Source organism: Eretmochelys imbricata, chromosome 5, assembly GCF_965152235.1.
Source record: "Eretmochelys imbricata isolate rEreImb1 chromosome 5, rEreImb1.hap1, whole genome shotgun sequence".
Taxonomy (NCBI): domain Eukaryota; kingdom Metazoa; phylum Chordata; order Testudines; family Cheloniidae; genus Eretmochelys; species Eretmochelys imbricata.
Window position 1 is genome coordinate 108726141 of NC_135576.1, and position 13973 is coordinate 108740113.

The window sequence follows — 13973 nt, forward strand, 5'->3', positions numbered from 1 at the left end:
ATGAAGAGCAGTATAAAGAGGTGCCACCTCATTCATCTGCCCATTGTATTCATTCAGAGTTTCTCTTCTCAGTGTATTGACAAAAATACATGTTCAGTTGTTTTTACTCCTGTTAGCCTTGTAGAACTGGCATAGCTAAGAGAACTATGAATTATATTCCATTTGTGCCTCATTAACAAGACTGCTTATTAAGTTCCAATCACTTACACCTTGCAAACCTATTAAAGAGAATGCAGTTGCACCGAATCACTGTGGGCGTAATCTATAAAGACAATGAAGTTGCAGGGGTTTAGTTTGAGGGCCTGATTCTTTATATCTGGTGATAAACAAGAAGGTAAGAATCCTGCTACATTACAGATCCCATGATGAGTCTGCAGGGTTGGCAGTAAAAATTAATTGAATCTTATTTAGATGAAGTTAAAATTAATCATTTCAGCATACTTGCATTATCCCTTCTCAACAACGAACACGAACTATCGGCTTTGTTTTCTATAAAGTTATAGGACGATGATTGAGCTTTTTTTTAGCAGATTGTATTATGCAGTGGTGCTAGTTTGTTTGGATTATGGAGAAGGTTAGAATTATTTAAGTTTGTAACTCAGTTTTCTTTGTAAACCTGATTTCAGCATCCCTTCTTAAAAAAAGGGAAAGAAGAGTGAAACTTTAGTTTGCTGAACTCATCTAGTCACAATTTGCACAGAGGATCCAGCACAAGCATTGGAAAAAGGGCAGGAATTCTGCCTGTTCTGCTTCACCACTCTCCAAAGGCCTCTGCTCTAGCCAATCCCACTTACACCCACTCCTGTGCATCTCTGTAAATCACAAGAGAGCTTTCCAGGGGGCAGATGCTAATGTAGCATAAATACCTTAAACTGTGACTTCCCGTACTTTCAGATGTTTGGGTTTCTTTTAAATTTAGCCTCAGCTCTGAATTTCTTGGCTTAATGATTGCCTCTTGCTAACTACAACTCCTGTCAGGACTTTTACCCTTAATTTATTAAAACAGCTCTTTAAAAATAAATTTGTGTTTTATCGATTTCATATCAAATTTGCTCCGTTTACAAGTATTCATTATTCTACAACACTGCCCAATAGCATGCGAGGCACTCCACAGTACAGCTTAGAACACACCAACTCTTTGCTCAAAAGACCTTACAATCTGATTTCACGCAGTGGAATGAAGGGGGCAAACTAAACAACAAAGTGGACTTGGGTATGAAAGAACAAGGTACAGCAAAAAGGAAATTTTCCAACTGTAATGAACATGAACACAAAATATCTGCTAATAATAAGAAACCAAGCTTCTGCAAACTTAACAATAGAAAACTTCAAAATATATGCTTTTATTAAACATTTAATAAAAGCTTCTTCTACCCAGAATGTATAATTAACTCATAGCCTCAAAGTGTAATTGAGGCCAAAATACTGTAAAATTTTAAAAAGGGTAACACATTTGCATACCTTTTATTGCATTATAGATCCAGAGTTACACTACATAGGAAAAAATTAATGATATAAACTCTTAACAGGGCAAAAGCCATTCACTAACTGATGGAAATAAGGAAAATATTTCCCCTATGGGTTGGTTATTCCATAACTGTTCCACTACGGAAAACTCAAGGGTTTCTTACACTTTCCCCTCCTACAGAGTACTGCCAGACAAAGATGGACTACTAATACAACAGTTCCTCTGTTCATATATTTTTATTGATTTTATATATGGTCCACACTGCCTGACAGTATGCAAATATATAATTGAGTTACAATACACTGATAAACTATCTGAAAAATCGAACAACGAAATACTTACATTGAAAATACCCATGAGTTGAGTGTAAAAGAGTCCACTTATTCCACCTAACATTATTATGCCCATGAAGGTCGATATTCTTAGCAAGGCAAGTTCATGTCTAAATACAAAGAGATCCTATGAACAAAGGGAAACAGAAAAGACTGTTTAGTTTTCAAAAATTACATGAAGAAAATGATTCCTGAACAAAGCAATAACATTAGATAAGATGTGATTCATTTATGATAAAAAAAGCAATGCATTTATATGAGCTTGGTGGTATTTTTTCAATGCATAAATGCTAAAAACTCAAAACCTATAAAATATGTGTTTTCTATTTATACATTCAGACATACAAAAAGGTGTGCTAGATTTTCAAAAAACTCAATCCACTATTTAAGGTTTGGTAGTATAGTAAGCCCTGCCAGTTTATTCCTGGCTTTTCCGCAGCAAAGCATGCCACATGCTATTCTGTACACACTTGTCTTCACAAGGAAACTCTCTCAGCTACAAGGCTTCCGTATCTTGGCTCTAGCCATAGTCTATTACATTATTTTAATAACACTTCTTAAAAAAAATAACACTTAGAGCTTGACTCAAAGATGGCACTGTAATAAAATAAAAATATAGAGTTAGGGCTGTCAAGCAATTAAAAAAATAATCATGATTAATTGTGCTGTTAAACAACAATAGAATACCATTTATTTCAGGGTGGATAAAAACCTTTTTTTTTTTTTCAAAAAAATAAACAGATTTTTTTATTTAAATCAAATTTTTTTGATAAAATGCTTTTTGAAGAAAAAACCAATCTAAAGATAGTTTTAATTAAGACACATTATAGCTCAAAGATATCGCATCATGAAATAGGGACTATAAATTCTAATTCTATAGTATGAGACAATATATTCATGTAATGTTTAAGAAAAATTTTGTAAATGAGTTCCAATAGTTCATGGATTAGGGACTCAATTTTAAGGGGTTCCAGAGGCTTCTGTACAGATTATTTAGGTTAATTTTTCTATGTACCCAATGGGACTCAGTGCTCAGTCTAGAAGATACCATCAGAGATGCTTAGTTTTGCAGTTCTCAAACTGTGGATTTGTGACTCCAGAGATAACATGCTTGTTAACAGCAAAAATGTTTTTTAAAATAAATAAATAAAATACAGGGGTGAGAAGTAACCGACCTCAACCCTATTGTCCCTCTGCAAATTTGTGTACACAGAGTCAATCCCTTACCTCTCTCTAAAAGTGCAAAGTTTCAAAAAGTTTAATGAATAGAAGATCGTTGGGGGCGGAATAGATCTGGACAAGGAGAAGAAGTCTGGAGATAAATGTGAGAAGGGAGGGATAGGCAGTAGAAACAAAAGTGAAACTCTTTGAGCAGCAGATTCCAGAAGACTTGAGGTCTTTCTGAGTGTAGTCTTCATTGATTTGAGATCTACCATAACATTCTCTCTCTAGAAGGGAAAACCTGTAATGGCAGCAGGCCATAAAAGAGACCCAGTCTGGGAATATTTTAATGAAGTTCCTCTACCTGTTGATAAGACAGGTGTGCGTGCAAAATGCAAACAGTGCAACAAAGAAATGCAAGGCCTGGTTGCCTGAATGAAACATCATCATGAGAAGTGTTCCCTCTCAGGAGGAAGCTGCGTTGAAGATGATAAAAGGAACATGTCTGAACATGCAGGATCTTCAGGTTGTTGAACTTTTTTATTTCATACTTCTTTCTTAATGACTGCCTGTCTTCCTTCTGGACTATTCTTGAATTCTCATTGAGCAAAAAATATAGTTGTTACTCTACAGTACTATCATTTTAGATGAAGTTGTGATAAAAAATAAATAGATGAAATAGGCAGATCTTCCTTTTACAATTTCACCTTTAAAGTAGTACTGTCAGTGAATGGAATGAGTAATACTAAATGAGCAGTATGGTAATAATAATTAAATAACTGCATTGACTTATTTTGTTTAGGAGAATCTCAACATACAGGATTCTGAAGACTATCCACCTTCAAGATCACCATCATTTTCTATAGTTTCAGAGTTATCTGCCAATGATAGTGTTTCAGTCACATCATGTATGTCACATAGCTACAGTATATCGCCTGTAGCAAAAAGAAAAAAAAAATCTCCATCATCCAGAAACAACCATAGATAAATTTGTGATAAGAACTAGCAGATTACAGAAAGAGGTAATTGATGAAAAAATTGCCTGGTTTATTTATGCAACAAACTCCCCTTTCTGTACGATTGAGAACCCACACTTCATTAACATGGTTCAATTATTAAGAACAGGATACAGTCCACCCAGCAGAGCAGATGTCACAGACAAAGTGTTAACCTGAGTAGAGCAATGGGTGGAGCAATGTCCACAATGATCCTGTTGTATGTGCTTGTGTGACAACAGAAGAAGGGAACGTCTTCCTTACAGAAACAATTGATAATCAGAAAATGAGCACACACAGCAGCATACTTACAAAAAGTAGCAGTAAAAGCTATAACAAACTGTGAAAAAAAATTCAAATGTCTAGTATGCAGCTTGGTCACAGACAATGCTGCAAATGTATCCAAGATTAGAAGAAATAATTTAGGAGAGAGATCCAAGCTAACAACATATGGTTGCAGTGCTCATTTGATGCATCTCCTAGCCAAAGACTTCAGAGTTCCAGAAATAAAGGTTAATGTTGTTGAAATTGCAAAATGCTTCCGTAACAACCACCTTGCAGCAGCTGCTCTGAAAAAAGTGGAAGGAACCAAGTTAACTCTCCCACAAGACGTGCGATGGAACTCAGTAGTGGACTGTTTTGAGCAATATATCAAGAACTGGCCTAATCTGATGACAGTTCATGAACAAAATCATGAAAAAATAGATGTCCCTGTCCCAAAGTTCTCAACATTGGTCTTAAGAGAAATGTTGAACACATGCTGAGTACCCTGAGGCCTAGTTCTGCAGCCTTGAACAAAATGCAGGGAAACAGCGGTTTTATTGTTGACACTGTTGAAATTTAAAAGGAACTTAAAAAGAGAAATATGCAATGACAGAGTTAAATTACAAGCACTAAAAAAACTAATGGAACAAGCACTATCTCCAGCGCATTTTCTTGCAAATATTCTCAATACTCGGTTTTGTTTAACTAACAATTTTAAAATGCTATTTTTGTACATTTTTCACTGAATTCCAATTTCCATCCAAATGTACCTTGACACAAATCAACAGTAAAACATTAATCTAGTAAATCAGAAATGTGTCATTCACTATTTTCTAACATAATAAAAATATAAATATCAGCAAGCTGAATAAATGTATAAGCTATATAATTGCTTAAATAAATCACACAGAAACAGTGTATCCTCCTGTTTAGAAAAAAGTTGCACCAAATTTAGTATAAAGTTTATCTTTAATTGCAAAATACATGTTTTAATGGTTATACCACCCTGATAATCAATCTTTCTTTAGGAAAATAACTAAAAAGTACATATACAAAAATTAATTATTTAAATCAAGGTTTCCTGATTGCTAATTTTAATCATGATTAAAATTGGTGATTTAAATCAAACTAAACATAATTTCAAGTTTATTTCCTAATGCTGACACTTAAGACAGACATGTTCTTCCAGGGTTTATAACTGAAGAATTCCAGTGCTGTTTGTGAGATTAAGAACTAGAAAGAACATTTTATTATTTGTGTTACATTAGTACCCAACAGCGGTGACAAGAGCACAAACTAAATGGTAGGACTGAGGCTGGAAGTTCCATGCCCCGCAAAAATATTTCTGATCCCACCCACAAAAAATCATTTCTCATCCCAAATAAAATTAACCAACTAAACAAACGGGGAATTCCCTCCCACAAGATCGCCTCTCTGCTGTAACTCCTCCCATTGCTCCACTACTATTGAAAATAAGCAGGCAACCTCTTTCACTCTGTTCCTTACCCTCCCATCTCTTTGGTTTAGTGACAAGCCCCTCATTTCACATACTGTTCACTGCAAAAGCCCCATGTCCCCCACTCTTCCTTTTATATACATACATACATATATATTACACACACACACATACACACCCCTACCCTGTCAGAGCTTCTTATTCCCTCTTTTCTTGTTGTTCACAGGCCCCTACCCACTGCCTCCAAGTCACAGGCTGGCCAGTTCATCACTCTCTCTGCCTCAGGGTATGTCTACACAGCAAAGAAAAACCGGCAGCTGGCTCATGCCAGGCGGCTCAGGCTTCTGGGGCTTGGGCTGTAGGACTGTTTCATTGCTGTGTAGACTTCAAGGCTCAGGTTGGAACCCAAGCTGGGACTCTCCCACCACTCCAGGGTCCCTGTGTAGACGTACCCATAGGCCTTGTGATCAGTAGGAAAAACACATGTTCTTGCGATGTGGTTAGCGAACGTGGTTAAAATCCTAATGAAGACAAGGCAGTTTGCAGTTTACATATGTTAGCGCCTCGAATGGCTAAAGTGTTAAAACTACAAAATGCCTGGTTTTTAACTCATGTTAATTACCCTGTGTTCGCTAAAATGCAGTAAGAACACACTTTTTTCCTCTATTGAAGACAAGACCTATGATATGCCACTAAAAATGCTAGAATCTTCCCAGCTTTCCTCTCCTTGTTACTCTTTCTACTGAAGAGAAAGAAGAAAGGTATCTGCCACAAAGTAGATGGGATTAGCTCTACTAGCTTCTTTTTACTAGCCATCACTGTTCTCAAGAGATCCAACCAAGATCCATCATTCTAGGTACTATACAACTGAGAGAAACTGATTTAGGGCCTTAAATTTGCAAAGGGATCCACATGGGCAGACCCATATTCCTGCACAGAACCCACCTGTGTCTGCCAACATTGGAACCCTTTGCAAATCTGGCTTTAACAGTAAAAATAATAGTTTATTTTCTCTGCCCTTCCTGGAAACAGAAAAACAACAACATAAAGGGAAAAAAGAAAGCCTACACTTTAAAATTCAGATTAAATAACCTAAAGTATTAATAATGTAGTAAGGATTTTAGATACGTAGATTCCCCCAATTTATTTTATTATTTCTTTGCAGTAAGTATGAAGTAACAATTTTTCCAAACAAAACTAGCCAAGATTACAAAATTGCCAGTTTAAAGCTATTCAAAAATTAAAGCAACCAAAAATTAAAGCAACTTAAAATAAAGTCTAATCAATTTTGGACAGATCTTCACCTCATTCAAGCAGTGGTCAGGACTCTCCTTGCCTCTATGCAACACGAGTACCATGCAACCACAATCTGATCCCAAAGGTTCACTTACCCAATCACATTCCATAACATGCTCAAGGACAATGCTTCACAAATAGATCATGGAGTTGCATAGCTTGTAAGTCATGATCACATTAACACAGTGGCTCCCCAACAGCCTGTTCCTCTCCATCACCACACAGATTCCTACAGTTCTCGGATTCCTTGTGCAAAAATATGGACAAACCTGCGAAGCAGTGGCAAGAAACTTGGGCTGAAAGACTGACAGAACAAATGTCTGCAGGCTTATGCTGAAGCGTATTACAGGCCAAGAGATATTCCTTCTCCATCTTAATAACAGTTGCCAAAGACATTCTGAAAAGAACCATTCAGGGTGGTGAACAGCTTCAAACAAGCATGCTTGAAATCCACAGCAGAATCCAGCATCATTCACTGCAAAACAGTTTTCATCCTTTTCCAAGATCATCCACATCTGGGGAAGGAGGCTAGCCACACATGACACACACAGTGTCAAGGATATGGCCAGTTCCTTTCCCCAATTCAGCCCAGGCTCACTAAGGAAGTCCCAGATATACTGAGAGAGACCTGCAAATTATACCCTTGTCTTGCCCCTCTTAGATGGGGAGTCTAGAGCAACAGAAACCCTTTTGACCGAGACTGCCAGCAACTCACAGAAAAAAATAAAATACATCGAACATACTCTAGTCTGTCAGTCCCTAAAAAGAAATGTTCCCTGATGCATCAGATCTTGCTAGCCACCACCTAGTATCAAATAGCTCTTCTCTGAGTAAATGTTTGTTTCAAAGCTAGCTAAAAACTGACTCCAAACATCTGTCTACAGGCAATAACTAGATCCTTCTCATTCAGATTTCAAACTGGGATTAGGAACAGAAACAAAAACAGAAACTATGTTTCTGCTTTACCCATGGAAATCACTCATACTCTTGGATCTCTATCTATCAGATAACACTTTTATCCCACCTTAGAGTGGCAGTAGGGGTCCAGACAAAAAAACACACACACACAGAATCCTTCCTCAAGGGTTGTACTCAGAGTTAATGATTGGCAACAGTGCTTCTGCTATCAAACCCTTGCCTTGAAGAAGCACAGAACTATAATCTCTCCTTTGATCTAATCGATATTTACATGCAGGTGTTTGGAGACTGTAAGATTTGTAAGATTTCAACTGCCAACAATATCCACTGAACACAATTCTGTCATTCACAACCTACCATATCTTCATCGTCTCCCAATTATCCCAGCATCTGGGCAAGATCAGCACATGGATGAGGAAAAACTGGATGACGAGATTATGCTGGTAGACACACACACACACACAGAAGGCTGTCTACAGAAATGTTGTGTACACTAGGCAAAGACTGACGTCCATATATTGTGAAAACATTCTGCAGTTTGGGGGTGAAGTTTTGACATTATGGCTTAGAATTGGAGTCTCACCTAGCTGCATCTGCACCAAATGAATTCTAACATCTTTAATTGGCTAGGAGACAGTGTCCCATCCTTGTAGATGATGACTTGGCTTCAATGTACACACACTCATTATCTCCCAACCAGATTATTGCAATGCAATTTATTCCAACATCAAAATATCAACTCTGAAAATAACTCAGAGGTGCAGAATGCCGGAGCACGCTTCCACAACAACACTGGTTCGCAACGCTGTTTACTTCATTAGCTTCCTACAGATCACCACACTAAGCAGGATGGCCTCTTATTGTCCAGACAAGCTTACAGGGTCAGGGAGGCACTGGGGTTAAATGGCAAGCAGCTAAAGGTCACCCATGAAAGGTCAGCATGGGTGAGAAGCAGGCCTCTTTTTACTTTGCCTTGCACACAACCCTACCCTCTATTTCTATGATAATTATTGTTTCCATGGGGTATCTATTTCTCATTACTCTGTCTGTATTGCCAACTGTGATAAGGCAGGGTGCTACAGTCCCAGCTCCTGGGGATGCAGCACCTCGCAACTTGAAAGCAATTGTATGAGACCCTGCTATTGGCAAATCCTTGCAGTTGAACAGTACACTTAATTTGTTGATGATTTTTACGATTACAATTTGTAAATTGGCCCTAGCAACATGGATCAGATTCCCCTTTATAGAGAGAAAAATGAATGGGGATTGAATCAGGTAGATAGTGCTCCCAACCCTACAGAGGTCAGGGGTTGGGATAATGCCTTTTTTTGTGCAAATTCGGCATCAGCCTTGGATTTGTAATGAGGCCTGTGCACTGGCACAAGGCCTGGTGGTTGCTACATGCAGTGGGTTGACTGCCTAACCATACATCAGGTCTTAGAAAAATGCAGGCTTGATTAACATAGGCAAGGCTATGATGCTCATCACTTTGAGCAAAGGAGGGAAAGCTAGTGACAGTTCAAAGCCTGTAGGAGATATCTTTTCAAAGTTAGAGGTTCAATAAAGTTGCAGCCACTTAGCCAAAAGATTTTTAATTCTTGTCTTGTCTGCACACTTATTTGGCCACTGTCACTCGCAAGTTTAGGTCCTTATTTTTAAGGCTTTGCGTGCTCTGGGTTGAGAATTCCTAAAAAAGCAACTTTATCCTTTGGGGATCAGGACTACCCTCAACTACTTCAATCGTACTTTCAGTATCATGTGTGGGAGACAGAGCTTTCAGAAGAACTGGCCCCAGGCTCTGAGATTTACTCACATAGGTACTTAGAATGAGAACAAGCCTGACAAATTTACAATCAAAATGGAATCTCACTTCTTTGATCTCACTTTCCTGTTAACACATAATATATATAAAAATTAATATGCCAACAGAAGAAAGTAAAACACATACACATGACTTTTCCCTCTGGGGGAGGGATGAAGAGGAAACCTCACATGACACTGCTAGTCTGCTTGTTTATTTTCAATTCTGGAAGTCTCTCAGATATCATGGTGATGAGCTCAATATAATAACCTGGATAGAAGAAGATAGGATAGAATAGAGAACAAAACCACAGACAGTCAGATAAACAAGCCAGATATCTCTAATAAAAAAAAAGTTTACCAAAGAGTAATATAATTTGTCACTCTTAGCATAAAAATGAAAACACAAACGACTATTAATCTAACTGTTTTACCTTTAGCCAGACAGCAGCCTTTCAATATATCCTTTCCCCAAAACACTATTTTCTATTATAGCATATTTTATCTTCTTTCCTAGGTTATTCAGGATTCCTAAATAGTGCTTACAATTGTACTGGAGGGAGGGTTCAGAACTCTTACATCCTGTAAATTGTAATTATGACCCTAAAACAGCCAGTTTCCTATAACACTCAGGGTAGAATTTCACATCTCATTTTCCAAAATAGCGTGGCATAGTCTTAGGATACGTCTACACTGCCCGCCCAATCGGTGGGTAGTGATCGATCTATCGCGTCTACTGTAGGCGCGACAAATCGATCCCCGATCGCTCTGCCGTCGACTCCTGTACTCCACTGTGGCGAGAGGCAGAAGCGGAGTCGACGGGGAAGTGGCGGCAGTCGACCCTGCGCCGTAAGGACGCGAGGTAAGTCGATCTAAGATATGTCGACTTCAGCTACGCTATTCTCATAGCTGAAGTTCCGTATCTTAGGTTGATCCCCACCCCAGTGTAGACCAGGACTTAGAATAAACAATTAATAGAGGTAGATACGTTATTTATCCTATTAAAGGGATTTTTATTGAAACAGTTATTTGATATCCCATCTGTTTGGAAGCTTAAAGCATGATTTAAACTTACTGGCTTCAGTTTTAATATATTTGTATACTCCGCTCTTACAAACATTAATGTACTGCCTCACAACCCTTTCCTTTTCAAATCCTCTGTGAAGTAATGTCATGTCCTTTTTATGGATGAGGAAAACTGAGGCCTAGGTAGGTCAGATAATAAACACCTTGCTCTTATGTTGTGCTTTTCCCATCAGCAGATCTCAGCACACTTTACAAAAGATGTCAGTATCATTATCCACATTTTACAGATGGAGAAACTGAGGCACAAAGAGGTGTAGTGACTTGCCCAAGTCACCCAGCAGGCCAGTGGCAGTCAGGAATAGAACCCAAGTCTCTTGAGTCCCAGTCCACTGCTCTATTCACTAAGGGCATGGCTACACTTGCACATTTAGAGCACTTTGAGTTAAACCAGCCTTTGTAGAGCGCAGTAGGGAAAGCGCTGCAGTCTGTCCACACTGACAGCTGCAAGTGCACTGGCGTGGCCACATTAGCAGCTCTTGCAACAGCCACAGAGAGCAGTGCATTGTGGTAGCTATCCCAGCATGCAAGTGGCTGCAACGTGCTTTTCAAATGGGTAGGGAGTGGGGTGGAGTGTGACAGGGAGTGTGTTATGTGTATGTGGGGGGAGAGAGAGTGGGTTTTTGGGGGGGCTGAGAGCATGTCAGCATGCTGTTTTGTAAGTTCAGACAGCAGCAGACCCCTCCACCCCCTGCCTCTCTCTCTCTCACACACACACACACACAGCATTCCACAGTAATGGTTTGCTTTGTCTCTGAGCAGATAAGCATGCTGGCTGTCAGAAATGGAGCTTTCAAAGGGCATATCCGCATTCCTGCAGCGATTCCAAAACAATGACAAGAGTGGCCACTTGACTTAAGGGGATTATGGGACGTGTTTCCAGAGGCTGATCAGAGCGCAGTAATGCAACACCTCATTCAAACTGACGCCCGGGCGTTTCAGCCAAGGCGCACCATGTGTTAATCTTCTCGCTGAGGTGGAGTACCAGGAGCGCTCTACATGCCTTGCCAGTGTGGACGGGTAGTGAGCTAGAGCGCCTGGGGCTGCTTTAATGCGCTCTAACTCGCAAATGTACCCAAGCCCTAAGTCACACTTAGGGCTTATCTGATGGAGAGTTAGTGCACAGCAAGCTAGGGTGTAATCTACAGCTCCCTAATGTATCACACAAGAACTAGACATATAGACCCTGCTTACCATGCACTAAAAATTCCATAGTGCACACCGACCCTACTCTCATTTCAAAGTGGAGTAGATAAAAGTGCACTAGGGAACTTTCAGTGCACGGTAGCAGGATCCACATGGTCAGTTAGTGCATGGCATCCTAGCAAGATGTAGATTTACATTGCAGCTTGCCACATACTAATTCTCCACAGAGTTGCTTAAGATCACACAGGAAGTCAGTAGCAGACCTGGGAATAGAATCCAGGTCTCCAAATGCCCATTACAGCTTTCTAACCACAAAATTATGCTCCTTCTCATACATGTGGCTCAGGAATCTTGTCTTTTACTTCTAAAAAATATTTGTATTTTATGTAAACGATGTCTTCCATTTTTCCTCTTCGGAGGCTATACTCTGGAAAGCTGTAATGTCGGGCAAATCCTACTACACCACTACCATACTCTACTCTAGAACCACTAAACATTGCAGGAGGTGGAGTGGAGGAGAGACAAGGAGGAGTAACAGCAGGAAAGGCTTTTAAGACAAAAACATTTTTCTCCAGTACAAGTCAACCTGGAAAGAGAGATGGTTTTCATTCCTCTCTTCTTGCTACTTTGGGAGTCGAAATCTTTCCCAGAAATCATGGATTTATTAAATTCGATAATTTAAAGAAAATACAAAACTAGGAAGATTAGAGTTTTCTATCTTTTGCAAATCATCAGAGCTAGCTGAGGAATTTGATCACTGTCTTATTTGAATTACATGATGCTTCCTGCAAGGGTCTTGCATAGAAGTCAACACTGTTTTCATTTCTTTCCTATATTCAGTTCTTCTTCAGTTTCAGCAGTAATAGTACTCCTCCTACTGGACAAACAGAAGCAATAATTGCAATCTGTCATTCAGACACCACTCAGGTTACAAAGAGCCAAACATGCTACGTAATAAACTGACTATGTACTTAAAGGAAGTGACTTTGGTGGTATCATACTGCAAATTCATATTTCTATTCAAGCAGGTGGCTTCTTGAACTATTTTTCAACTACTGCCCCGCTTAATAAACTGAAGTGAAATCTGTTTTTGGTTTGGTTTCTAAAATCATAAAAATAAAAATGGAGGTTATGCATTGGACACAAAATTTAAAAATATAGTGAGGCTGGTAAAATATATACAGACAAAGTGCTGAGGTACACACTGAGCATATTTTCATATTATACTAACAAAATACTACATAGTATTGTGTTCTTCTATACTATTAAAACAGCTTTATTTTCATCCCAATCTTATGTTTTTGTACCATGTATACCAAAGAATAAAAATAAAACAAAGTGAAGGCATGCAGCCAAAAATTTCACAAGTATTCTTAATGAGCCAGGAGAAAACTAATTCCAGATGGCCAATTTTTTAAAATGTATCCACTGTTTGGATTTCATGGTAAATACATGCCCTTACAGATTAAAGAAATGAAACCTCTTGATTAAAACCAGAATTTCTACAAAGAATGGCACTCCTGAGAAAGGTAGAATACGCTCAGGTCTCTGGATTACTGTGGCATTTCAAGGTTAATTTGTGTGGGAAGATTAAAAAAATTTTGCAAGTGGTTTTCTTAAATTCCTAACTAATTGTGACCAAGTCCTCTTGATGTTCCTGTTCTTCTGGTGCCCAAAGGGATGGATGTATGATTATGTGGCACACTGTTATGTGACCTGAAGTCCTCAGCAACACTATCAGTAGGGCCCTACCAAATTCGCGGCCATGAAAAATGTGTTACAGACTGTGAAATCTGGTCTCCCCCATGAAATCTGGTCTCTTGTGTACTTTTAACCTATCTATACTATACAGATTTCATGGGGAGACTAGCGTTTCTCAAAATGGGGCTCCCTACCCAAAAGAAAGGGGGCAGGATCGCAAGGTTATTGTGTGCGTTGGTGTGTCTCAGTATTGTCATCCTTACTTCTGTGCTTCAGAGCTGGATGGCCAGAGAGCGGTGGCTGCACACCAGGTGCCCAGTTCTGAAGGCAGTGCCCCACCTGCAGCAGCGCAG

General features: G+C 39.0%; 1 protein-coding gene across 4 annotated transcripts in view; it reads right to left on the bottom strand.

Annotated features, from left to right (window-relative positions):
• ZDHHC21 (zDHHC palmitoyltransferase 21) overlaps window positions 1-13973 on the bottom strand; it is a 57223-nt gene that overhangs the window by 19485 nt on the left and 23765 nt on the right. For all 4 annotated transcript variants that reach the window (XM_077816443.1, XM_077816444.1, XM_077816442.1 and 1 more), the window contains one exon: window positions 1811-1927. In XM_077816443.1, the coding sequence (XP_077672569.1) occupies window positions 1811-1927 (117 nt within the window). The remainder of the gene's footprint in view (window positions 1-1810; window positions 1928-13973) is intronic.